At 48.1% G+C, this 25186-nt stretch overlaps 1 protein-coding gene across 8 annotated transcripts in view; it reads right to left on the bottom strand.

The window, feature by feature from the left end:
• Positions 1-280: 280 nt before the first annotated feature.
• The window catches only part of TBL1X (transducin beta like 1 X-linked), a 250547-nt gene continuing 225641 nt past the window's right edge, over positions 281-25186 (bottom strand). For all 8 annotated transcript variants that reach the window (XM_032285870.1, XM_032285875.1, XM_032285874.1 and 5 more), the window contains 7 exons: positions 21570-21630; positions 15409-15530; positions 11186-11260; positions 10744-10871; positions 8487-8652; positions 4981-5082; positions 281-3757 (listed from right to left, as the gene is read on the bottom strand). In XM_032285870.1, the coding sequence (XP_032141761.1) occupies positions 3731-3757; positions 4981-5082; positions 8487-8652; positions 10744-10871; positions 11186-11260; positions 15409-15530; positions 21570-21630 (681 nt within the window). In that variant the 3' untranslated portion in view covers positions 281-3730. The remainder of the gene's footprint in view (positions 3758-4980; positions 5083-8486; positions 8653-10743; positions 10872-11185; positions 11261-15408; positions 15531-21569; positions 21631-25186) is intronic.

Here is a 25186-nt window from a genome sequence, read left to right as displayed (position 1 = left end):
CTGACTTTTTCCAACGGCCAGCCTGAAATAAAAGAATGAAAAGGAAACACACTAAAAAGCATTCTCCCTGGACAGAACCACCTTTCCGAATAGCAAGTGGCTGCTGTGACCGCCCCGTTACTGCGTTCCGCCCCCCGGCTCCCTATCTCACACAGCAATCCTGGACAGAGGCACTCAAAGTACTTCCTTCTGGGGAAAATACAGAGCTCTGTCTTCAGTCATTCAGTCAACGTGGGCCGGAGTTCCAGAGCGAGAGAAAGAAAGCACACGCACCAAGTTCTCTAATATCAAAATAGAGCAATTTATTCAAGACACTGAATATGATCTGTTGATTCTCTCTTGAAACAAATGAGCTACAACACACAACGTGATTTTTTTTTCTTCAAAGAGCGTGAGGGTGAGTACAGGTGGCAGGGAGAATGAAACGGGGGTCAGTGTCATCTGAACAGAATCTGAAAAATGCCAATAGAGAACACGCCTGGCTGTACGTCTGACACAGACAATAAAAACTGCACAAGCCAGAATGCAAAACTTCAGTGAGTGGCGGAAAGAACATTTCTGCATTTGACAAGAAACATAAGCTTTTTTTTTAAATGGCGGAACAAAAGGTTAAGAGAAAAGCAACAAGAACAAAGCAGACCCTTACATTTGACAAAGTGCACTTCACTTGGCTCCATGATCTATTTCTTAGAAAGACTAAAGAAAAGTCAAGTCCTACGGTGTTGCAAGGGGTCAGAGGGTTTCACCCTGTAACGTCCGGCCCTTTTGGTCCCCCTTGGGGCGGCATCCCTTTCCCAGGTGTGTGCTGGACCTGACTCTCGGTCACTTTGAACCCAAGCAAAGACTCCTGGAAGGTCTGTCGTGCTATGTCTGCTTTCAAGGTCAAGTTTGGTCACTAAGACTTAGGCATTCCTCACCACATTTTAAGAGCTGTAAACAACATTGAACAATAACATTCCACAGGCCATTTCTTGATTACAGGGATGACTTTACCAATACTCCAACAGCAGAGAGGGTGAGTAGTGGTGTATAAACACTGGAGGCTCCAGAAACGGCTGTCCATGGCATCGTCCTGCTGGGAACGGGGATGGATGGGAAGGGCGCTAGCGACATCTCATGCGTGGTTCTGCTTGCGGCCACAGGCTGGGGAAGCCAGGCATGGATCCTGGGGTCCAAGGCCCCCCAGCCAGGCTTCTACCTAACAATTCCGATGTGGTTCACATTCACCAAGACTAAAGCCCTCCCTCGGGAGAGACCCTGGCTACCAACATTCATGTGAAGATTGTCTAGTGAATCGCTTGGAACACATCCCACTGTCCTACAGTCGTTTCTGGTTTGTCAAGCACAAGCCATGTTCCGACGACAGGCTGGCCTTTGACGGCAGATGCTCTGTAGAGATGAGTGCCTTTTTATTTGGGTGGGGTAAAGATGGTGTCATCTGGACCCCAACAAACTGTACCCTAAACTTAACGGAGTCCTTGGGACAAGAAATCATCACCTCATCCGGGGACACCGGGTATCTTCAAAGATGGGTGCAGCGACTCCACATCATTCTGGTCTTCTTTGCTAAGCGTTTTGGAAACACAGCCCAAATAAGATATTCATCTCAGAACCAGAGCACTGTTTGGTCTTCTGGGGCATGAATAATTCACATACCCAAGTAGAGGCCAGTCAGTGATCTGAGAATGATCACCATGCCCTGGCTTTTGCAGGGGGTCCTGGCACACTGCAAGTTCCATAGGAAGCCCTGGCCCTTCCCTGATGGCTGAGTTTTGGCTCCGCAGATGGACGCCACCTTCATAGTCACACCGTCTTGCTGCTGGAGCACACACCAGATTGCACCCTACCCACTGCTGGTGACACAGCAGCCCCCATGGGCTGGGCCAACTTCCTCGGCCCTTCTGCCCACAGGAAAACCAATGGGAGAAGAGGCCCTTGTCTTTTGGCCTTTTCCCCCTTGCTAATTAAAAAAATAAGTCAGTGTCACATTACGAGAGCAAGCAGATGAAGGTCACCAGATTCACTGAAATGAAGCTCTTCTAGGAACACAAAGCCTTGTTTAATTTTTTAAAAACAGCAAAAAGATTGATTATTTAGAAAAGATCTTTCTCCTAGTCTTCTGTGAGAGAAAGAAATTAGAAAGATGGCAGAAATTATTAGCGACGTTCTACCTCTACAATTCATGTTCAGGACTGAAAATCTTCCTTTTGCATTCATTTTTGTCAGCGTTAGACTAAGTGACATGCGAGAGCCCTGTCAGCTCTGCAAGTCTGCTCTTTGAGAAATGACCAGCAGTCGTTACACGGCTGTGGGAAAGATGTAGCCAACAGGCCGAATCCAGCTGAGCTGTCAGTTTTGACGGCTTCTGCAGTACCTTTTGGTTCTGCCAATGCTCCCCCGGGGCCAGAGGGCACGCGGTTCTTCACTGCTTTCCTGTTGGCTCTCAAGGTGCATACACACCGAAAGATGCAAGGTTCTTCTTCCAACCGGCATGGCTGGGCCTCCCTCACTGGCTGCAGAGCAGTCTCACTGCTGACCCCTAAGACTGACCCTTGTCCACCCAGTTTTCCTGACCACCTTTCCTGAGGCTGAGGGGAAAGCCGGGGGCTCCCTCAGGCCCTACCTGTGGCTTCTTCAGTTCTTTTTAAAACATGAATCACAAAAAGCTCTCTACGTCTGATGGCCATTTTAAGATTTTAAAATTGTTTTAACATAAAAATATTATATTTTTTTCAAAAATACTCCAGGCTCTTTCTCTTATAAGTCATTTTTTTTTCTCCTGTAAAAAGTCCCCCTGCCCTGCCTTCTTACATAAAGCACTTATTATGTGCCAAAGTGCCCTTGAGTCCTAAGATCTGAAGCAAGTACGAGAAAGGTACAGAGGGAGGGAGGGAGAGAGAGCACGCCGGCGAGAAAGCGAGCACGAGCGCAAGGGGAGGGCAGGGCGGGGGAGGGCGGAAGGGAGAAAGCTGTCTACATGAGATTGCATCTTCCTGTCCACTGGGCTGCATCTCTTGAGAGTGCACTGAAAAAGGAGAGCTCACCAGATAAAAGGGAAAGGCAGAGGGAGGCGGCGCGGGGGCGACAGAGGGAAGAGACAACAAGCCCAAGACAGCTTCCATCTCAGACAGAAGGACCCCAGAAGACAGAATTCCAGCTGATAGAAAAACCACCCAATCAACAAAGAATATTCTAGAAAATAGAAAGTGTTGGGATTACAAAGTTGCGTATTTCATCGGTACAAACTGGTCTTTGAACATCCTTTGCGAGAGCAACTGTAGTGTCCAAATTGTTAGGGAAAACAAAAACAAAATCCCAAGGAGGAGGGTTTTTTCCCTTCCCTGTTTGGTTTATCACAGCATTTTGCTTTTTTTTGGCACAGCTTTTTAAATTTCTTTCCATTCAGCCATCACAGAGCCTGTTCCGGGTGGAAACCAATCTGCACGCCTCGAGCTGGTGACTTCCTGCTTCACGGGCTGAATGTCCTCAGTGGAAACCATCCTATCCCCGTTTGATATGATTTGCTTGCCTTTTTAAAACTCCTTGATAAAGATTACGAAAACATATAGACTCCTGCAGCCAGAGACGAGTTGGTTTCAGAGTACACTTTAACGCAAGTCAAGTTCGTACAGTTTTGGAGCTGACAGAATTGTGTGTGAACAGAGCTGCAACCCTACACATTCACGGCTGGTCATTAGAATTCTTTTCTTTTTTCCAGAGTATTTTGTGGTTACTTCCGCAGATCCAAAACACATACCTGAAAGGAAAGACAAAGGACCTGTCATCCTGAGGGCTAACACAAAGATGCCTTCAGAGCACGCCCAAGCCAGCCCTCCACCGATGTTTACCAGTCAAGTTTACTGAAACACTGTCATGAAGGGGCAGAGAAGCTTTCATAACAGACTGGCATCTGGACATCAGACCAAGCAAATCCAAGGAAACAGCACAGAGCAGAAAGGCCAGGTTAAGGGCAATGCTAGGAATTTACAGAGTCGCAGAGACCACTGGCAGGCGTCCCAGAACGGACACCTGCAACCGTGGGGCAGATGACAACACAAGCCCAAGAACATGGCCTCTGACAACATTTGGGGACCACACTGACACTTGGCCGGTCAGCCAGAATGCCCCTTGCCCCAGAGGTCAGGGCAACCTCAAGTCCAGGGGAAAATAAGAAATCCAGATGCCCCATGGGAGGAGAAGAGGGCCCAGGAGACCTGCAGGATGGCCACCAGAGAACCGGGCTTCATGGGCGACAACTGTGGCTGCCCTGTGCACGGTAGGAGGTTTAGCAGCATCCCTAAGCTCCACCCACGAGACGCCAGTGGCATCCCCATCATACACCACCTAATGACGTTTCCAGCAACAATGCACCACACAGACCGCAGTGGTCCCGTAAGATTGTAACTATTTCTGCTGAACTTTTTCTGTTTAGATAGGTCTAGATGCACAGATGCTTATCATTGTGTTCTAGTTACCTACAGTACTCAGCACGGTCACCTGCTGTCCAGGTTTGTAGCCTGGGAGCAATAGGCTCCACCATACAGTCTAGGTGTGTAACAGGTATTATTATCTAGGCTTGTGTCAGTCACTCTACGATGTTCAGACAAAAATAAAAGCGCCTAATGATGCATTTCCCAAAACGTTCCCAACACTAAGTGACGCATGACTGTAGTGACAACCTACAATGCCTCCAGATTTTGTCTAATGTCCTCAGAGATGCAGAATCACCCTGGCTGAGAACCACCAATTTGACTGAGAAAATGTTGACTAGAAGGACACTCTGGAAGGGACAAGGAGAAGGCCATTCCCAGATGTGGTACCAACTCAGATGGGATCCAGCCCAGAAGCTTCCTTTGGCACTGGGTACGCCCTTCAGGACACGAACGCTATATATGCCCCGGAAGCTCACTCAAGCATCAGCTGCCCGACTTCACTCTCCCCCCACACCCCACTCCCCAGCAAACCAGAGGTGTTGCTTACAGAGCCGTCAGACGCGCTGGCGCCCACTTTGTCTCCTCGGGCGTTCCAGCATACCTCGAAGATGCCACCAGTGCCTCGGTAGCTGTAGACAAGATTTCCATTCTGCAAAGCAAAGCAGCCGTCACTTACAATGCAAAGGGCACCTGCAACAGATGCAGGTGTGGAATATGCGCCCCTCCTGCCCTGATGTTTGATCATGAACATTTCTGAGCATAGTGAAATTTAAGGTTTTCAGGAAGCACTCTAGGGGCTGTGGAGACGTGTCTCTAGGACTTCCCACCACAGGGAGTGAACCTGATTACTTATGTCCATGGAATCCACCACTACGTTTGCACAGATTCTTAGGCTGTGCCCAGCTGAGGCCTGATGGAGGCGGGAGACCATGGCAGTCAGACTCATCTGGTAGGTAAGTGGCTCATGGAGTCTCTATCAGCACAGCTGGGACTCTCTACAGACCTGCGAGCCTCCCTGACTCTTCCTACCCGTCTCGGCTCCTTCCCAGAGGTCAGACTGGCCTTAGGGTCTAAGTTTTCCCTCCCCCTCTACCTCCCTCCCTGTTTCCATCACAGCTCTTCCCCCAACAAATCTCTCGCCCATCTAATCCTGTTTTGGTGTCTGTTCCTTGGAGGACCTGAATGAATACAACATAATGAATACCCCCACCCCAGTAGCAATGAAATTGACTGTAATTCATGATTAAATGTATTAACATCAATGAAGTTAAAATGTACATATTTTTGGACATTTGAAAGAACGAATGCATAATATACATGTAATGCAAAACACTACAGACCATTGGCTTCTGGTTTAAAACAGCATTAACTTGACAAATCTAAGAGGCGGGGAAAGCAGAGGGTTTTGAAAGAGTTGAATAAGGCCAGGCGAGGTGGCTCACCCTGTAATCCCAGCACATTGGGAGGCCGAGGTGGGAGGACTGCTTGAGCCCAAGAGTTCGAGACCAGCCTGGGCAACATAGTGAGACTTCACCTCTACAAAAATTAATTTAAAAAAATAAAAAAAGAGAAAGAGTCGAATAACCCTTCACTCATGATTCACTAATGGTGACGGGCAGGAGAAATCTGAAGACTGAGACCAGGAGGGCTGTCCCAAATCCTCTGCTCAACTGCGCTCCTTAAAGGGCAGTGTTCTATGAACAGAGAGGGATGCATGCCAGCAGTATTATAGATAAGTATTTTTGTACTTACAGAAAGATTAAGTGTAATCTTTTTTTTTTTTTTTGAGACGGAGTTTCACTCTTGTTACCCAGGCTGGAGCGCAATGGCGCGATTTCGGCTCACCGCAACCTCCGCCTCCTGGGTTCAGGCAATTCTCCTGTCTCAGCCTCCTGAGTAGCTGGGATTACAGGCACGCACCACCATGCCCAGCTAATTTTTTGTATTTTTAGTACAGACGGGGTTTCACCATGTTGACCAGGATGGTCTCGATCTCTTGACCTCATGATCCACCCGCCTCGGCCTCCCAAAGTGCTGGGATTACAGGCTTGAGCCACCGCGCCCGACAAGATTAAGTGTAATCTTTAAGATTTCTCTTAAGAAAAATCCTAAGGATTTCTTAACTGGGCACAGTGGCTCATGCCTGTAACCCCAGCACTTTGGGAGGTCAAGGCAGGTGGATCACCTGAGGTCAGGAGTTCAATACCAGCCTGGTCAAAATGGTGAAACCCCATTTCTACTAAAAACACAAAAATTAGCCGGGTGTGGTGGTGGACACCTGTAATCCCAGCTACTCCAGAGGCTGACGCAGGAGAGAATCGCTTGAACCTGGCAGGTAGAGATTTCAGTGAGCTGAGATGGCGCCACTGCACTCCAGCCTGGGCAATGAGAGTGAAACTCCGATTAAAAAAAAAAAAAAATCCTAAGGATTTCTTTGATTTATAAAAAAGGGTTGAAACAATTCAGTGAATTCTTGGCAACAGGCCGTACCTAACTGATCATGTCCATGTCATTTTTTGATGATCGATGTCTTTTTTAGAAATCCACTCATTACTATTTCTAGCAAGCATTTCATCAACAGAGACTCTTGCACACTAGTCCTGAGGTGTGTGCATCCCAGAGGATTATCTACTGCTGTGGGGCTGGGCTTGGCATCAGGTTGGCTCTATGCAGGGTCCACATTTCCTTCCCTGCCCTGAGAAGATGCGGTTCATGTGAGGTTCCTGGGAAGCCTGTGATCTCAGTGGACCCCTTGCCAGTGAACAGGGCTCATTGCCCGTGAGCCCACAAGGGGACATGAACTTCAGGATGCAAATCCCCTTGAATATCAGCCAAGCCAAAAGGAACCAAGAAGGCAGTGCAGATGAAAGGGGGCAGGGGAAGGCCGTGTAATCCCTCTGTCCTGAGGTTAAAGGGACTCCTTTGTTATTTCCAACAGCTCCTAGCGTATCAGCACTTCTCTCTTCCCTTAGAACAGAATCCAGTGCTGACTGCCCTATGCAATCCTTTATGCTCTGCAGTGGTACTTCCCATCCATTTCTACTCTTTCCAGGTGGAATTCCCCTATCCTCAGGTGTGGCCCCAGACACCCACAGCAGCCACCTTTATTTAAATCCTATGTCCTTTCAGTCCCTGCTAAAAGGACACCCCAATATTGACATATCTTATGTCCTCAAACAGAAACTACTTTCATTTGAAAAATTAAGACTGGGCGCAGTGGCTCATGCCTGTAATCCCAGTACTTTGGGAGGCCAAGGTGGGCAGATCACCTGAGGTCAGGAGTTCAAGACCAGCCTGGCCAACATGGTGAAAACCTGTTTCTATTAAAAAAACAAAAATTAGCTGGGCATGATGGTGGGTGCCTGTAATCCCAGCTACTCGGGAGGCTGAGGCAGGAGAACTGCTCAAACCCGGGAGGTGGAGATTGCAGTGAGCTGAGATCGTGCCCCTGCACTTCAGCCTGGGCAACAGAGTGAGACACTGTCTCAAAAACAAAACAAAAACAGAAAAGAAAAATGGAAGTGGCATGACAGCTGTAAACACATGTTCCTTCCCACTCCCTGATCTGCTCCGTGGCGAGCCGCAGGAGCTGCTGTGGGCAGAGGATGTGGAGCTGCCTTGACCCCATTAGCTGGTCTCCCAAACCCACCCTCCAACCTCAGTATCTAGAGAGCGGCATTTCAGTGATAACCACTATGAAGAGGAAGAGGCAGGTGGAAGGTTTCGTGCCATGGACTCAGAAAAGTGAAGGCAGTGGCTCCTTCAAGGAAGAACACGTGCCAAGGCAAGGGCTTGGGAATCAAATGGCCAAGAGCCCTGAGGAGGGTAGACACAACAGCCTGCCTCAGGAAGGGGAGCTGCCAGAGGTGTCTGGTGGGGGAAGAGCCCACAGCCCACATGGGGTGCATGGCGGATGGCATCCCCTGGGTCAGTCCGGGGAGCCTGGGTGTGCTCACCTCCCTCCAGGGCACTGCTGTGAGGCAGGGGCACTGGAATTGTGGCTGTTCTTGTATCCCTTTCTAAAAAGATTCGGTGTAGGGGTCAGGAGCTTACCTGAGTATTCCAGATATGGACACACTTGTCAAAGGATCCACTGGCCAAGTACTTCCCATCAGGGCTGAAAGCTACGCTGTAGACAGGCTCCTGATGCTTCGTGAGCGTGTGGATGCAGACGCCTCGCTCCACGTCCCACAGTCTCACCGTAGAGTCAAACGAAGCACTAGCAGTGGGAGAGAAAGCAAAATCACAAACACATGGTGGTTTCTAACAGTTCTCCATAATGTAGATCAGATCTCTAGGAGCTGTTCTTCCCAGCCTTTATGTTTCAAAAGACAATCAACTGAGGAATTTCGTCTTCTAAAATGTAACTCACAAGTATTAAAAACAGAACCATGGTCAGTAAACAAAGAGAAAAAAGTTGTAATGTTATTATTAGGGAGACAACTGGATATCTACACTTGTTTCTGCACTTTTGTTTCTGAGATGGGGTCTTACTGTGTTGCCCAGGCTGGGGTGCAGTGGCATGATCCTAACTCACTGCAGCCTTGAACTCCTGGGCTCGAGCGGTCCTCCTGCCTCAGCCTCAGCCTCAGCCTCAGCCTCAGCCAAGAAGCTGCAACCATTGGTCCACGCCCAGCTAATCTTTTTGTTTTTTATGTTTTGTAGAGATGGGGGTCTCACTATGTTGCCCAGGCTGGTCTTGAACCTCTGAGCTCAAACATCCTCCCGCCTCCCCCAAACTGTTGGGATTACAGGTGTAAGCCACTGCACCCATCCCTGTTTCTGAGTTTTCTATAGATATAAATGGTAAACGTTTTTGTAGAATATTTACCAAGTTTCCTAAAATGTCCCTACAATTTAAAACATGACATCTATTATTATCAACTAAATTAATGCAGATAGCCGTATTTGGAAAAACAGCAAAATAAGTGAATAAACATTTAAAAAACTTTTTATGCCAGGTACAATAAACCATGCCTCTAATCGTAGTGCTTTGGGAGGCTGAAGTGGGAAGATTACATGAAGCCAGGAGTTCAAGACCAGCCTGGCTAACATAGGGAGATCCTGTCTCTAAAAGGAAAAAAAAAATTTAATCAAACAAGGATTAAAATACAATTATACCCACATATCCATTATGGAAAGCTGCAAATTTTAGTAATTTTCAAATTTAAAACAATAATATCTATCACAAAGCTATTGTCTGGCTTGCTATCTTTCAACAGGGATGGAGTTTCCCTCTTGTTGCCCAGGCTGGAGTGCAATGGCGCAATCTTGATTCAATGCAGCTCCGCCTCCTGGGTTCAAGTGATTCTCCTGCCTTAGCCTCCTGAGTAGCTGGGATTAGAGGCAACCACCATCCCTGCCTAATTTTTGTATTTTCAGTAGACATGGGATTTTACCACGTTGGCCAGACTGGTCTCGAACTCCCAACCTCAGGTGATCTGTTCGCCTTGGCCTCCCAAAGTGCTGGGATTACAGGCGTGAGCCACTGCGTCCAGTTGGGATGCCCCTTTTATACTTGCTGACTAAAAGGATAATTTATGCTCCTAATAGTACCATGTGACGCAAAGGCACCTTCTGAGTCATCATAAAACGACTGTAGTGTGTAGTACTATCTCACAGTAATTTAGGTGGATTTTGTGAAAATTACTTGAAATATGAGAATTAGGGCCTATGTGTTCTTTGATTTTTTGGCTCTATCTCGCAGTGGATGCAGGAATTCCATTCAGTCCTTTCTAAGACATGACCTTAATTCGAGCACTGTCAACAAGAGTCCATGCTGCCTGGCTTGCTGTTTCTAATTGCGGCTCTGCAGTCATGCTGGTTTTTTTTCCTTCTCTCTCTCTTTTTTAAAGAGACACGGTGTTGTTCTGCTGCCCAGGCTGGAGTGCAGTGGTGTGATCATCGCTCACTGCAGCCTCAATCTCCTGAACTCAAGCAATCCTCCAGCCTCAGCCTCCCGAGTTGCTGGGACTACAGGCACATGCCATCACACCTGGCTAACTTTTTGTAGAGATGGCGTTTCACCATGTTGCCCAGGCTGATCTTGAACTCTTGGGCTCAAGCAATCCTCCTGCCTTGGCCTCCCAGAGTGCTGAGATTATAGGCATAAGCCACTGTGCCTGACCCAAAACCACCCTTACCTCAAAGGCAGGTGTTACTCGATAATTCTATCTTGGCCCCTTCAAAGTGAGCTACCACTTCATTTCCTTTGAAGGGCTTTAACATGCGTGTGTGGACACACTTTAGCAAAATTTCCTGTTGTCTTTGTGTAGCACAGAGCTGTACTGGCTGTGCTGCCTGCCCTTACCTTGCCAACATGATTTTGGAGTTTGGGTTGCTGGTGGCGGGCCCGCTGGGGCTCCACTTGATGGTGTAGATCTCCTTGCTGTGAGCCTGAAGATCGTGGACACACACCTCCTGCTTCATGCTCCAGATCTAGAGGACATACCAGCCACAACATGAGCAAAAGCCATTCCTGCATCTGGGAACGATGTGGCATCATTCTTCCCGGGCACACACATGAGGCTGCTGACCCGCAGTGGGTGAGCGGTGCAAAGTGGTGAGAAAAGCTGTGGGGAGGCTGGGATTCTCAGCGAGACCCTGACTGAGAAATCGGAGTTCACGGATGATAGAGGAAGTGAGCGGGGTTAGTAATAAATAATCTTCACAGAACAGTGACAGTGAGACTGGCTTGAGCACCCGGGGTTGTCTGGAATTAAACAGCCCACCCCTTGCAATGCCGATTCTACCTTCAATGTCATGTCATCCGAGCAGGACGCCAACAAAATTCCAGAAGGATCCCATTTGATGGCGTTGACCTCATTCTGAAAGAGAAGAGACACGCTGAAAAAGACATCGGGGCCCGAGTAGATGAGGTTGCCTTGCAGCAGGGGGCAGCAGCGTGCCACCGTCACTGCAGAAGGTCTTCGGCTTAGGCCTGGCATCAAAGAGCACAGCACAAGCAGCCATCTAGTTTCCTTTTTCTCACTTTGCCTTTTTCATATACACAAAACCACAGCCATATACCACACATCACCAGCCACCCTCACCCATATTTCGTTAAGAAAAAAACATTCCCTGCTAGGAAGGAAGGTAAGTGAATTCACATACTATAAAACGCAGCAAATAAAATCAGTAAAACCAGTTAATTTTAAAACTGGACTTTGAAAATCATTTTCCCATGTGATTTCTTTTGTTCTGTTTTCTGAGACAGGGTCTCGCTCTGTCTCCCAGGCTAGGGTGCAATGGCAGGAACGCAGGTCCTTGCAGCATGAACCTCGTGAGCTCAGGCAATCCTCCTGTCTCAGTCTCCCAAGTAGCTGCGACCACAGGCAGGCACCACCATGCCCAACTATTTTTTGTTTGTTTGTACTTTTATAGAGATGGGGTTGCCCAAGCTGGCCTTGCACTCTTGGGCTCAAGTGATCCTCCCACCTTGACCTCCCAAAGAACTGGGATTACAGGCGTGAGCCACCATGCCAGGCCTCTTATGCACTTTGGATGCAACAGCTCCTCCCCGTGTCTGTACTCATTACAAGGCATTTCTCTCCTACAGGTGAGTGGAGGCAGGCGGAGGGGTAAACATGAGAAGTGAAGCTATTGTGGAGTTATTCGGGGTAAGGGCTGATCCAGGTGGAAGATGGGCGACCAAAATGCACATACAGGCAGACACACATGTGCAAGGAAAGTGTGAGGCAAGGGCTGAGCGGTGCGCGCACACGCATGCACACACACACACACACACGCACACACGGCACAGGCAAAATCCTGGTTGGGGGCTCATGATCGGCACAGCCAGGCAGCGAAAAGCACAGGGATTGGAGTGCTCTAACCCGGAGGCTCAGGGCACCTGGGGACCCCGATGCTAAACCCTGGAGGATAAAGGTGAATCAATGTCAGGGCCAAGGGAAAAGGGGACATGCCTGGGATAGGTATGCATAAAAGCAGCACCTGCGGCAAAGGCTCAGCTGGGGAACAGCCTGCCCAGGAGAAATGAGGGGACAAGACATGCCAGCTCAGGGCTCCCTCAGGGGTGACTATAGGGCCCCATATGTTCAGTTTAGTCCCACTATGTGACACCTGCTGTCCCGGCCTAATGGTTAACTAATTTCACACTCATAATGAATTTTCTAAATTTCACACTCGTAAGGGCTCCAAGTTGGATAAATTGTATGGTCATGCTGGTTTCTAAGGACACAGAGTTTTGAAGGGTGTGAACTGGACAGTGACGAGGCCACATCTGTGTTCCATGAGGCCCAGGTGGCCCGGGAAAGGGAGGAGGAAGAAGCTTGGCAGCCAAGGAGTAGGCTGCTGCAAGAGCCTGGGAGGATGGAGGGGGCTGGCCAGAGAGGGGGCTGGGGGTGTGAGTGCACGCTCACGAGCACACGCATGTGTCTATGAACGCACATGTGTGTGCAAGGCCAGCGAGGTGGCTGTGACTACAACTGTTCAGAGGAAAACTCACGGGCCCAGGAATGTGGAGCTGGTCACTGCAGGCTGTCCCTAGCCAAACCCACGCAAAGGAACAAATAACTTCTTGGGAGCGGACCCCTCGTTCTGCAATGCAAGGCCCAGTTCCTGGACCGTCTCATGGGTCTCCATTTAACCCCCTGAGCTGGAGCTTTGTTTAGGGCCATTGGCTGCATTAAGATCCACTTAAAGGGCCAAGGCCTGTGCTGGTGGCAAGGTCCCAGGCAGGACACCTGGGAACCACAGATAGTGTGTGCAGCTCTATTAAAAACCTGCGGATAGTCCAGGGTTAGAGGAGAAATAGGTTTAGATGAGAAGAACACAGTCAGTGTGGACCCAAACAGATGTTACCAGGATGATAGGTGCCCGTGCTCTAAAAGTGCCTTCCTTTGGGACAGGGACCCCTGGACCAGGGGCGGAAAGGGGTGGGCACTAGGGGAATGAGGACAAGGGAATTTACCTTAGTTAAGTTAGTGGGATGATGGCAAATATCACAGGGACTGTGATCATCCTCCCCTGCTTTAATAGGGGACCCTCCCCCCACTGTGAAAAGCTATTCTGGGTGCTGGTGAGAAAAGGCAAGATACCATGGACCCAGCGTTGGCATGCTCTGCATTTTCTGGAAGAGGCAGACACGCAGGCCAGCAGCTACTGCCAGGCTGTGGCATTCACGTGGGCAGTGGGAGCTCAGGGGGTGCCATTAATCCTCCCCAGGGCATGCAGAGGACATATGAATGGGCCTGGAGGGTAGGGAGGATTCTGTGTCGGAAAGAGAGCTGCTGTGGGGTCTAAGGTGGGGAGCGTTTCAGGCAAGGCTCAGCGCGGGGCAAGGTGCTTGGCTGCATGTGTCTTTAGGAGGATAGAGGCACAGGGTGGTTTTGGACACCCAGGAGGTCAGGGGTAGGAAATGGGTTTACCAACAGATTGGAGATTGCAGAAGGTTAGAAACCGTAGGAATAGGCTAATCTGAGAGAGATTTGGTAAAAGACCCGGAAGTGCCTCGGAGGCCACACTAAGGAATTTGCTAAGTCAGCTGTTGTTCACACTGTTGTTCCCTGGGATATAATTTTTTTTTTTTTCCAGCTTCTGCTTGCCTTTAGAATTTTCTCTGCCATTGATTCTGGTGTTTGATGACCATATGCCTAGGTGGACAGTGTGGTTCCGTTTGTATTTGTTCTGCTTGAAATTTGCTGAGCTTCTTGGATTGAATATTGATGTTTTCCACCAAATTTAGGAAAACTTGGCTGTTACTACCTCAAATGATATTTCTGTTCCATTCTTTCTTCTCTCCCCATCAAGCGTATAGGTTTAGGGTGCCTGAAACTGTCCCATAAGCCATTTTGCCTTTATGCAATTTTTCAATCTTTTATCTGTTCTTCAAATTGGCCAATTTCTATGAGCTCTGACCTTACTTCTGCAATCTCCCATCTGCTGGTAAACCCACTGATGTGGTTTACATCTGTGTCCCCGCCCAAATCTCAGGTGGAACTGTCATCCCCGATGCAGAGGTGGGGCCCGGCGGGAGGTGTCTGGATCACGGGGGCAGATCCCTCATGGCTTGCTGCTGTCTTCATGAGTTCTTGTCCTTTGAAAGTGCGTGCCCCCCCGCCCCCCTTCTCCCACCTCTGGACCCTGCTCTGGCCATGTGAGGTGCCTGCTCCTTCAACTCCTGCCCTGGCTACAGGCTTCCTGAGGCCTCCCCAGAAGCAGTTGCTGCCATGCTTCCTGCACAGCCTGAGGAACTGCGGGCCAGTTAAACCTCCTGTCTTCTAAATTACCCACTCTCAGGTATTTCTTCAGAGCAATGAGAGAAATGAGAACTGCCTAACACACCCGCCTATTAAGACTTTCATTTCAGACACTGTATTTCTCAGTTCTCAATTTCTTATTTTTTAAAGACACAGGGTCTTGCTCTGTTGCCTAGGCTGGATTGCGATGGTGCTATCACAACTCACTGTAGCCTTCAACGCCTGCGACGGGATACAGGTGTGCATCATCCTACGCAGCTACTTTTTAAAATTTTTTGTAGAGACAGAGTCTTGCTACGTTGCCCAGGCTGGCCTCAAACTCTTGGCCTCAAGCAATCCTCCGGCCTCAGCCTCCCAAAGTGCTGGGATTACAGGCATAAGTCAGTGCACTTAGCCTCCTTTTGTTTTTTAATGACATAGCTTTTTCTGTTCACTGCGGATTCACCCCATCTATTCATTTATCGTGAGTGTCGTTTCCTCTACGTCCTCTACATGTTTCTCATGCTACCTTAAAGGCTTTGCTGCCAAATCCACCATCTAGGTCACTTCTGGATGAACTGTTCTTGCTGCCCACCCCAAACTGGGTCAATCCAACTACCATGGTTACCATGGGGTAACCATGGCAGCTCAAATAGCCAAAGGCCGCAGAGGAGCTGGTTTGCTGCTGCAGTATCTTTTAATTCTACGCACACAAGAACTGGCTCCCACATCACATTCTCACGAATTCGAGTCCAGTGACGAGAGCTCTCACTTACTGTGTGTCCTTGGAAGGTTTTGACTGGGCGTTCACAGCCGAGCCTGCACACATGGATACACATGTCTGTGCTACAGGAGGCAAAGGTCGTGTTGTTCTGCCAGTCCACATCAAGGGCAGGGGCTGCAGCAGGGAGGGAGGACACCTGCAGTTATTCACTGTGCACAGCTCCGTGGATTTACAACAACGAAGAGCACAGTCAGGAAGCCTGTTTAGTTTACTTAAATATTTATTCTAGAGACAGAGCCTGCTCTGTCACACAGGCTGGAGTGTAGCGGTGTGCTCACGGCTCACTGCAGCCCAGAATTCCTGGGCTCAAGGGATCCGTCCACCTCAGCCTCCTGAACAGCTGAGACTACAGGCGTACACCACCAGGCGTGGTTAATTTAAAGAAATTTTTGTAGAGATGAATTCTTGTTATGTTGCCCAGGCTGGCTTTGAACTCCTGACTTCAAGCTATCCACCCACCTCGGCCTCCCAAAGTGTTAGGGTTATAGGCGTGAGCCACTGTGCTCACCCAAGAAGCCCCATTTAGTAACATGATAAAAACGTCTCAAGTGTGAACAGTCTCCTTCTTTCTAAGACCTTAAAGACCCTCTCCTGCCATGCTGGCAAGGATGACAAGATGTCCTGGGAGAGAGGCTCCGTGACACTTCCTGCACCCCACGGCCTGCAGAATCTCCCGCTCCCATGGCACAGGTAAGGGCAGATGAGAGAGCCTGCCTGCTCTGCACCTTGCTGCCCCCAGCAGTATCTCTGCGGTGAGTTAATTCGATTCGATTTTAGACAGAGAGAAGAAAAAGGGAAATATTTCATGTCCTATGTTCAAGATACCTCGATAGCAAAAAAACTCTCCGGTAACACATTAAGGTATCCCCCTGACTAGGGGATAATTAAAGTCAACAAGAACCCCTTTGAATCTACCAATATGGAAACTCATGTGAGTTTTTTTTTTCTTAGAGATGAAGTCTTGCTGTTACCCAGGCTGGAGTGCAGTGGCACCATCATAACTCACGGCAGCCTCAAACTCCTGTGCTCAAGCAATCCTCCTGCCTCGGCCTCCCAAGTAGCTGGGACTACACGTTTGTGCCACCACTCCCAGTTAATTTTTTGAGACAGTATCTTGCTCTGTCACCCAAGCTGGAGTGCAGTGACACAGTATTGGCTCACTGTACCCTCAGTCTCATGGGCTCAGGTGATTGTGATTCTCCCACCTCGGCCTTCCTAGTAGCTGGAACTACAGGTGCATGCCACCATGCCTGGTTCATTTTTCAAAGACGTTTTTGGTAGAGATGGGGTCTTGCAGTTTTGCCCTGGCTGGTCTCAAACTCCTGGGCTCAAGTGATCCTCCCACCTTGGCCTCCCAAAGTTCTGGGATTACAGGAATGAGCCACTGTACCAAACCATTTAAGAAACTGTGTTTCTTAAAGGCAGTCAGCGATGAACTGAGAAAAATCCAGCTTTCTCTGAACATGCTAACCATCGGTTGCCCCTGCCCTTCCTTGGTCTTTAAATTAAGAGGTGCGACCCTCCATGTATTTATCCTCCTTAATCACAGGGACCCCATTCGCTTCCCCATCCAGCTCCACGCCCAGGCAGAAGGTGTGGCTGGGACAATGCGGGTGTCAACAATGGTCTTTTCCATAGCTGAGGCCATCTCTTATGTTCCATCCCCAGCAGCGTGTTTCATGACAGCCCCACGATTCTTGACCCATTTTCTTGGTTCTTGTTTACAACATCGCCTGAGCCAAACAGCAAACTTCTGGTCCAACCTCTGCATTTGGGCATGTGATTAATACGCCTGGAAATGTGACAATCTGGTGAGTGGTCCAGGAGATTGCCACCAGCACCTCCATCTAAAGCAAGCTTGTTCAACCCACGGCCCATGGCCCAGGATGGCTTTGAATGTGGTCCAACACAAATTTGTAAACTGTCTTAAAACATTAAGAGATTTTTTTGTGATTTTTTTTTCAGCTCATAAGCTATTGTTAGTGCTAGTGTATTTTATGTTAGCCCAAGACAATTCTTCTTTCAATGTGGCCCAGGGAAGCCAAAAGATTTGACATTCCTGATCTAAAGAGAGGGCCCCTGCCCTCAGGTGATTAGCCCTACTGAGTCAGCTCCTGCAAACCAGGATGCTTGGAACCACGTGGTGGGTAAATGGCCAGTAACAGGGCTGAGCTACGCTGGGAGGCTCTGTGCCCACCTTCCCATGCATGGGCCAGTATGGGTCAATAGCCCTCATTCTTCTGGACCCAGCCAGCCATTTTCCTTTTGAAATACTTAGAGGTTTATACAGGCAGCTGCAAAGGTAACACAGAGAGGTCCCTTGTCTCCTTCACCTAGGTTCCCCTAAGGGTTACATTTTGTGTTGCTGCAGCATTGTATTGAGACTGGAAAGTTGACACTGGTGCAATCTGCCTGTAGAGTGCTGTCCATTTTGTCACGTGGGTAGATGTGTATCGCTGCAATTGAGACCCAGAAGTGTTTCGTCGTCACTAAGATCTCTCTCAGGCTACTGCATCGGCACACACGCCTTCCTAAACTCCCGCACCGCTGATCCGTCCCAGGTTTCTATCATTTTATCATCATGAGAATGTTACAGAGCATGCAACCTTTTGAGACTGGCTTTTGTTACTCAGCAAAATGCCTCTGAGATCTCTCCTGGCTGTCATGCATCAATAGTGTGTACCTTTCCTCAGTGAGTTCCTTTCCTTGGCAGAGTTTTACTCCATCATAAGGCTTTGAGCTAAGGCTTCCTGCCGACGGTGACTGAGGGCGCCCCCATGAGGCGTTCCTGGGGAAAAGCTAGTGGGGCAAGGCAGTCACCCCATTAAACACCGAGTCTGCTACAGCCACAGAAAGGTGCTCTTCACAGCTCTTCCCAGCTGCGTTTCACCTGGAAGAGTGAGCTTCTTCTCTTCATCTTGAACAGTCTCTAACACACGGATTGACACCAAAAAGAGAGCAAGTAACGCCTAGATATGTCTGACCTGCTGACGGGAACTGGGTCTACCTAATGGCCAGCCAGATTACAGATGAGAAGCTCATGTAATTTAGAACAAAGAGGTTTGTGGTCTTCCTGGGTCAGCTGGGTAGAAAACCCTTCCATAGGCCCCTGGGGACACTTTGGGAAAGATTATTTTCTGCTGAAAGACTTTACAGATGAATTCTTAAGATACAAGCATTAGAGGAACCTTACTGATGTTCACCTCAGGCAGATTTTTCTCTGAAAAACAGAAGCCAGAGCTTTCTGTATTAGACATCCTGCCTCACGCCCGCCCCAAGTCTGCATGACTGGGATTCTAGGGCTGTGAACCTGTCACGGCATCCTTCCTGCCTACAAAGGTAGGTTTCGGCATTTAAGCCAAACGTGACGGAACTCCATCGGGAACGGCATTCTCGCTAGTCACCTGCTTTGATTTGCTGTCTAGAGCACAGAGTAGTAAGTGTCTGGCGTAGAGATGACGCACAGATCACAGGCTGTAGGTGGGGTTGCCAGGGGCCGGGGGAAAGACGACATGAGTATAGGGCTTCCCTATGGGGTGAACGATACTTTCTGGAGGGCCTAGTGCACGTGCTGCTTGCATTGGGAGCCTTTTGTCTCTGATATGCTCAGTGCCTTAATTAACAGTGTTCAATTAAAGCAACACCAGTAACAAATTTCACTGGCACACTTGAGAGGTGTGTGTGGTGTGGGCCCCAAGCTGTGCAGGAGTGGCCACAGAGGAGATGCTGTCTCTCTCCAGGACAGCAGAGCAGAAACAGTGTCCTCCCTGAGTCTCCCTCTCTCTCTGAGCTGCCTGTATGAGGAGTCGTCCCCACTGAACTACTGCATGGAATATAACAGACGTGGGTGCCTATGCATCTGACACAATTGTGCCTCGACACGACCTTCGGCTCCTGATCTTGTTTCCTGCAGGGCCATGTCCTCTGCTTGGAGCCCTCCCCAGGCACTGATGGGCTGTGCTGTCTTGGACAGTCATTGGGGTTATCCCTCCCATTCAGAACATCACTTCAACATCCCAAGCTGCCTGACAAGACACTCAGATCTCCTCCAGGACAATGCCCAGAGACAGCTGATAAGGTAGTCAACTTTCACCCTACATATTTAGGGATTCCTTCAAGACAGATCAGGCATTTGCCGTTAAGGGAAGTGGTACCTATCCCCTTCTGCCCACTCTAAGCCAGTCTAAAGTCTTCCAATAGTCTATTAGGTCTGTGGGTGGCCATCTGTCTTTGTTTTAAGAGGTCAAATCTAACAACAGGACTGAGTTACACAGAGGAGGAAGCTGTGAAAGAAAATGAAGAAACATTTTGGGAGACCAAGGTGGGTGAATCACCTGAGGTCAGGAGTTTGAGACCAGCCTGGCCAACATGTCGAAACCCCATCTCTACTAAAGATACAAAAATTAGCTGGGCGAGGTAGCGGGCACCCGTAATCCCAGCTACTCGGGAGGCTGTGGCAGGAGAATTGCTTGAACATGGAAGGCAGAGGTTGCAGTGAGCTGAGATCGCACCACTGCACTCCAGCCTGGGTTACAGGGTGACACTTTGTCTCAAGAAAACAAACAAACAAACAAACAAACAAAAAAAAAAAACGAAGAATCAGGTGGGAATCTGGAAAATTGGAATATCTAGACTCCAGACCTCTGGCCGTCGCATGTGGCCTGGCCTGGCTCCAGTGCACAAAGGGATGTGGTTATGTCCAGAGCAGTGGCTGTGCAGGAAGGCACTAACACCACAGGCCCGAGGCCGCTCTCCCTATAGAGGCCTGCTTGCAAGGCCGGCCCTTGGCTAGTGACTGAGAATTTAGATTTCCGGAGCGTTCCCACCCTTCCCTAACAGACACACACTCTGCCAACACTTGTTTGTGCAAACCGTGTGTTTATGCTATGCACCTGCTTTCCTTCTGGGGGTCTGCGGTTTTGGCTTGTACTAGGCATTGGGTGCCTACATGGCCAACCCCCAATAAAAACTCTGGGCACTGAGGCTCTATGGAGCTTCCCTGGTACAAAACACTTCACAGGCATAGTTACAACTTATTCCTGGAAGAATTCAGCATGGCCTGTGAGAGTCCACTGGGAGAGGAGCCTTCAAAGCTCTGGATTTGGCTGTGCGCACCATTTCCCTTTGCTAAGGTTGCACTAAATTCCTGTGCTGTTAGAAACCTTAGTTGTAGGTTTGCTGCGTCCTGGGAGTCCTCGCAGCCAACTGCCAATCCTGGGGGTGGTTTCGGGGAGCTCCCAAAATAGCATCCCTCTTAGAACAGCAAGAGGAAGGAGTCTGTGCTGCTTCTGTGGCTGGCTCACTGCTGTGTTTCAGAGCTCTGAGCAGGTGGGTGCTAAGGTCATCTATATCTTGCAAACCTTAAGAGCAATCAATGCTTGCCACAAAATGGGTCTCCTTCTGACCAGTGAGGCCCCTTGGGTGCTATACTCTGTGCATTCACAGTTACTTTATGGGGCATTTCATGTAACTCTAAATTATTATTATTTATTTTTATTTATTAGAGACAGGATCTCATTCTGTCACCTAGGCTGGAATGCAGTGGTGCAAACGTAACTCACCACAACCTTAATTTCCTGGCTCAAGCAGTCCTCCTGCCTCAGCCTCCTGGGTAGCTAAAACTAGAGGTGTGCACCACCACACCCAACTAACGTTTTATATTTTTTGTAGAGACGGGGTCTTGCTTTGTTGCCCAGGCCTGTCTATGACACCTGGTCTCAAGTGACCCTCCCATCCCAGCCTCCCAAAGTGCTGGGATTACAGGCATCAGCCACAGTGCCCAGCCTAATTTTGAATTATTATTATGATTAGTTTTTGAGACAGGGTCTGGCTCTTTTGCCCAGGATGGAGTGCGGTGGCACAGTCTCTCGGCTCACTGCAACTTCCACCTCCTGGGCTCAAGCCATCCTCCTACCTCGACCTCCCGAGGGGCTGGTACTACAGGTGTGCACCAACATGCCTGGCTAATTACTGTATTTTTTGTAGAGATGCTTTTCATCACGTTGCCCAGGCTAGTCTTCAACTCCCGAGCTCATGCGATCCACCTGCTTCAGCTTCCCAAAGTGCTGGGATTACAGGTGTAAGCCACTGGGCTCAAGCTGAATTATTATTTCTGAATTACAAAAAAACAAACAAACAAACAAAAAAACTCACCCGAATGAAAAGGAAACTGTTGTTTGGCTTCTCCTGTGTGAGCATCCCAAATTATTGTCGTCTGTGCTCCGCAAACAAAGGAAAAGGTTAGTAACTATTCTTGCAAAGTTCTCTGGAAACATTTATCATATAAGAAAAAGACAGTGAGCCCCTCTCCTTAGAAACTGACACTTTTCAATACAGACAGAAAGTGAGCCTCATGGGTACTTTCAGTTTCCTCAGATCCACAATAGAAAGAAAGAAACGTAAAATTCATTAGCAATCTATTATATTTCACTCCAATAATACCCCCAAATATTACAATTTCAACATGTAATCAGTATCAAAACCCTGCCGGGATAGTTGCCTTCCTTTTCTCCCAGACTACGTCATTAAAGTACAGCATGCTTTATACTTAACAATCTGGATGGCCACATCTGATGAACTCATCAGCCACAGATGCTGGCTCTCCCTTAATTCATTTATGCCTGAGGTTGCAATTTTTGAATTTTTGCAATCAGACCTTGGCAATGGCCCTGAGCAGTAGGATATAAATAACTCCCACATGCTTGGTGTTCCAATAATGGAACACTAGGCATAAATGGGTTTAAGGATAGAGCAGCCGTAACCAATACTTGCAAAAACTACCAAAATTCACAGGAATTCCCCCTCATCTCCAAATTCAGAAAACTGTAGAAAAACCTGGAACAAAGCATCTCTAAAGACCTTTTTGGCATTTTTCCAAGAGAAGGGCTGCAGAAATGAGCATTTCTGAAAATGCCCCTGCTCATTACTCCATGAACTGGGGACACTAGACATGGCAGAGCCATTGGCTTGCACTGGGGCCAGGCACCAATGTATTCGTCTAACAGTAAGTAGAAAGGTGAGTTCCGCCTTGGAAAACAAAGAAAATCATGAATTTTTATGAATTTACTGACGCTAGGAAGATACTTAGAGAACCAGCTCAATGAATAGCATTGGAATTACATCTTCATCAACTGGAATTTTCAACTTAATTGGAAACTTTACAACTCTCTGCCAGTGACACTTAGTCAAGATTTTGCTTTCAGAAGAAAGAGTTCTATTTTGTGTTGACTGTGGACATTTTTGGAGGAAAGCAAGCAGTCTTTGAAACTTGGTACTCGTGGGTTCTGGGTCAGTTCTAGACAAATTAACATTTCTTTGTTGGGGTTTAACTCTTCTGAATTTAGCCATGCAAAAACAAATCTAACACTGCAGAGAATATATAAACTCTTTTACAGTTCTGATACCATTTCACATATTACATTAATGACTGGTCTCTTAGTTGACGTTTATGGTAAATATACATTGGACAAAAGAAAACAGTTACGCAAACATTTGAAGAATGTGACATATATTTTAGTCACTGTGTGTTGGTCAACACCAGCATACCCATAAGTTAACATTTCTTCCCTGGGTGTCATGGACAAGACATTATTTCCACTCCTGCTGTGGCTGACCAGTAATGATGGTGGATCGCACCCAGCCTGAGAGACTAACATATATCACGTATGCATTTTCACGGATCACAGAGTCCATCACCTGCTAGAGTTAAGACCGATAATCAGTGAGAAAAACAACCATGAATGTTAAACAGTCTCCAGGTAGGAAGGAGGCCAGGAAACAAACAGCTATTTAGAATTCAACGGAAGTCAAAGGGCAGGAGTTACTGGTGACTCAGGGCCTGAGTTCCCATCCCTCTGCACCAGCTGTGTGTCCCTAGGCAAATTAATAGCCCTCTCTGGGCCTCCAGTTCCTCCTCTGTAGAATGGGAGTGATCATACTTGTGCCTGCCTCCTATCCTGGCAGTACTGGATGGGTTAACACAGACAGTAGTGAAGTGCTTGATAAAGAAAAGTGCTGCCATTTTCATGAGTTATTTTAATAACTCAGGCAGCAATTACTGAGAGCCTACTGAATGCACAGCAAAGTGCTGCATATGCATGTTACTTGAATTAGAACATCTTGGCAAAAATCTGATAGTAGCTACATGAGAACGTTTATGTGTCAACCACAGCAACTCAGATTTTAAAATATCATAAACCAGGCTACTAAGTCTGAAAGGAAGGTTTCCTGGCTTAAAAGAGACAGACAGCAATTATGAATGAATGATTTGTTGACCTATTTATACCCTAGTGCAGGAGTCCACAAACTTTTTCTGTGAAGGGCCAGGAAGTAGGAATTTTACGCTTCAAGAGCCATCTGATCTCCCTTGCAGCTGCTCACCTCTGCCGTTGTAGCATGAAAGCAAACATAGAGAAGTCTCAACAAAGGGGTATGGCTGTGTCCCAATAAAACTTTATTTAAATAAAAAAACAGGTGAGGAGCCAGACTTGGCCTGTGTGGGCCACAGTTTGCCAAATGCAATTACAACTCCTCCAAAAGTGGGATGATGCTCAGAGGTCAAGTCTATCATTTTTTTACCCTCGAGACAGTCTTCCTCTGTCACTCAGGCTGGAGTGCAGTGGCGCAATCTTGGCTCACTGCAACCTCCACCTCCCACGTTCAAGCAATTCTCCTGCCTCAGCCTCCCAAGTAGCTGGGATTGCAGGCGCCCACCGTGCCCAGCTAATTTTTGTATTTTTAGTATATTGGGTTTTACCATGTTGGCCAGGCTGGTCTTGAACTCCTGACCTCCCGGTCTGCCCTCCTCGGCCTCCCAAAGTGCTGGGATTACAGGCATGAGCCACTGTGCCTGACCAAGTCAATCATTTTATAATAACTTTTAGAACTAGAATGAACAGAAAACTTAGTAAGTTTTTTTTGTTTTTTTTCTTCCAGATCCAGGCTGGAGTACAGAGGCACAACCACAGCTCACTGCAACCTCCTTTGCCTCCCTGGTTTAAGAGATTCTCGTGCCTCAGTCTCCGAGTAGCTGGGATTACAGGCGTCCACCACCATGCCCATCTACGTTTTGCATTTTTAGTAGAGACTGGGCTTGCCATGTTGGCCAAGCTGGTCTTGAAAACCTTACTAAGTCTTGGAGTTCAAGTTATCCTGAAATCATCACAAAATGCAAAGCTTTGTGGAGGCCTGAACATCATCCAGTATTCATGCATGGTTTCCAGTTGTAGAAACACAAACTGACGTGAAAACATGTCTATTTTTTTATTTTTTCCAATTCTAGATAATGCTTTTTTTCCAAAGCCATGACTGAGAATTCCTGCTGAGTCTCGGGAACACACAACTGTTCCACGAAAGCTGTTTGAGATCATGACTCCAGCCAGCCCTGTCGCTGGACAAGTGAGGAAACTGAAATGCACTGAGGCTGAGATTGCTGGTTGAATCACTCCGGGCTGGGATGGAGTCTTCATCCCCCTACTACTTGCCCTTGGGTTCCCACCCCACTGATGGCTTTCAGGCGCACCTGGAGTTAATGCCACCATGTCTCCCTCCAGCCCTGCCCAGGTGCAGAGCAAGTCAATTCTAATCTGGCTCTGTGGACCATCGGGAGAGTGTGCCCTTGTACCCAGGTTGCTTGACTCCTGCTCAGAAAAATCTGCAGTCTACGGTGCGAAGCAGCAGTTGGTCAAATGAGGAAAGACGAAGGCTGAAGAACATACGCAGCTGGTGCCACTTGCCCATCAGTGGGTGAAAGTTCAGGCAGGGCACGCCCC

This window comes from Sapajus apella, unplaced genomic scaffold (assembly GCF_009761245.1).
Source record: "Sapajus apella isolate SASKATOON/1434 unplaced genomic scaffold, GSC_monkey_1.0 scaffold17, whole genome shotgun sequence".
Lineage (NCBI taxonomy): Eukaryota > Metazoa > Chordata > Mammalia > Primates > Cebidae > Sapajus > Sapajus apella.
Note: the sequence above shows the minus strand (reverse complement) of the source record. Positions and strands in the feature narration are given on the sequence as shown.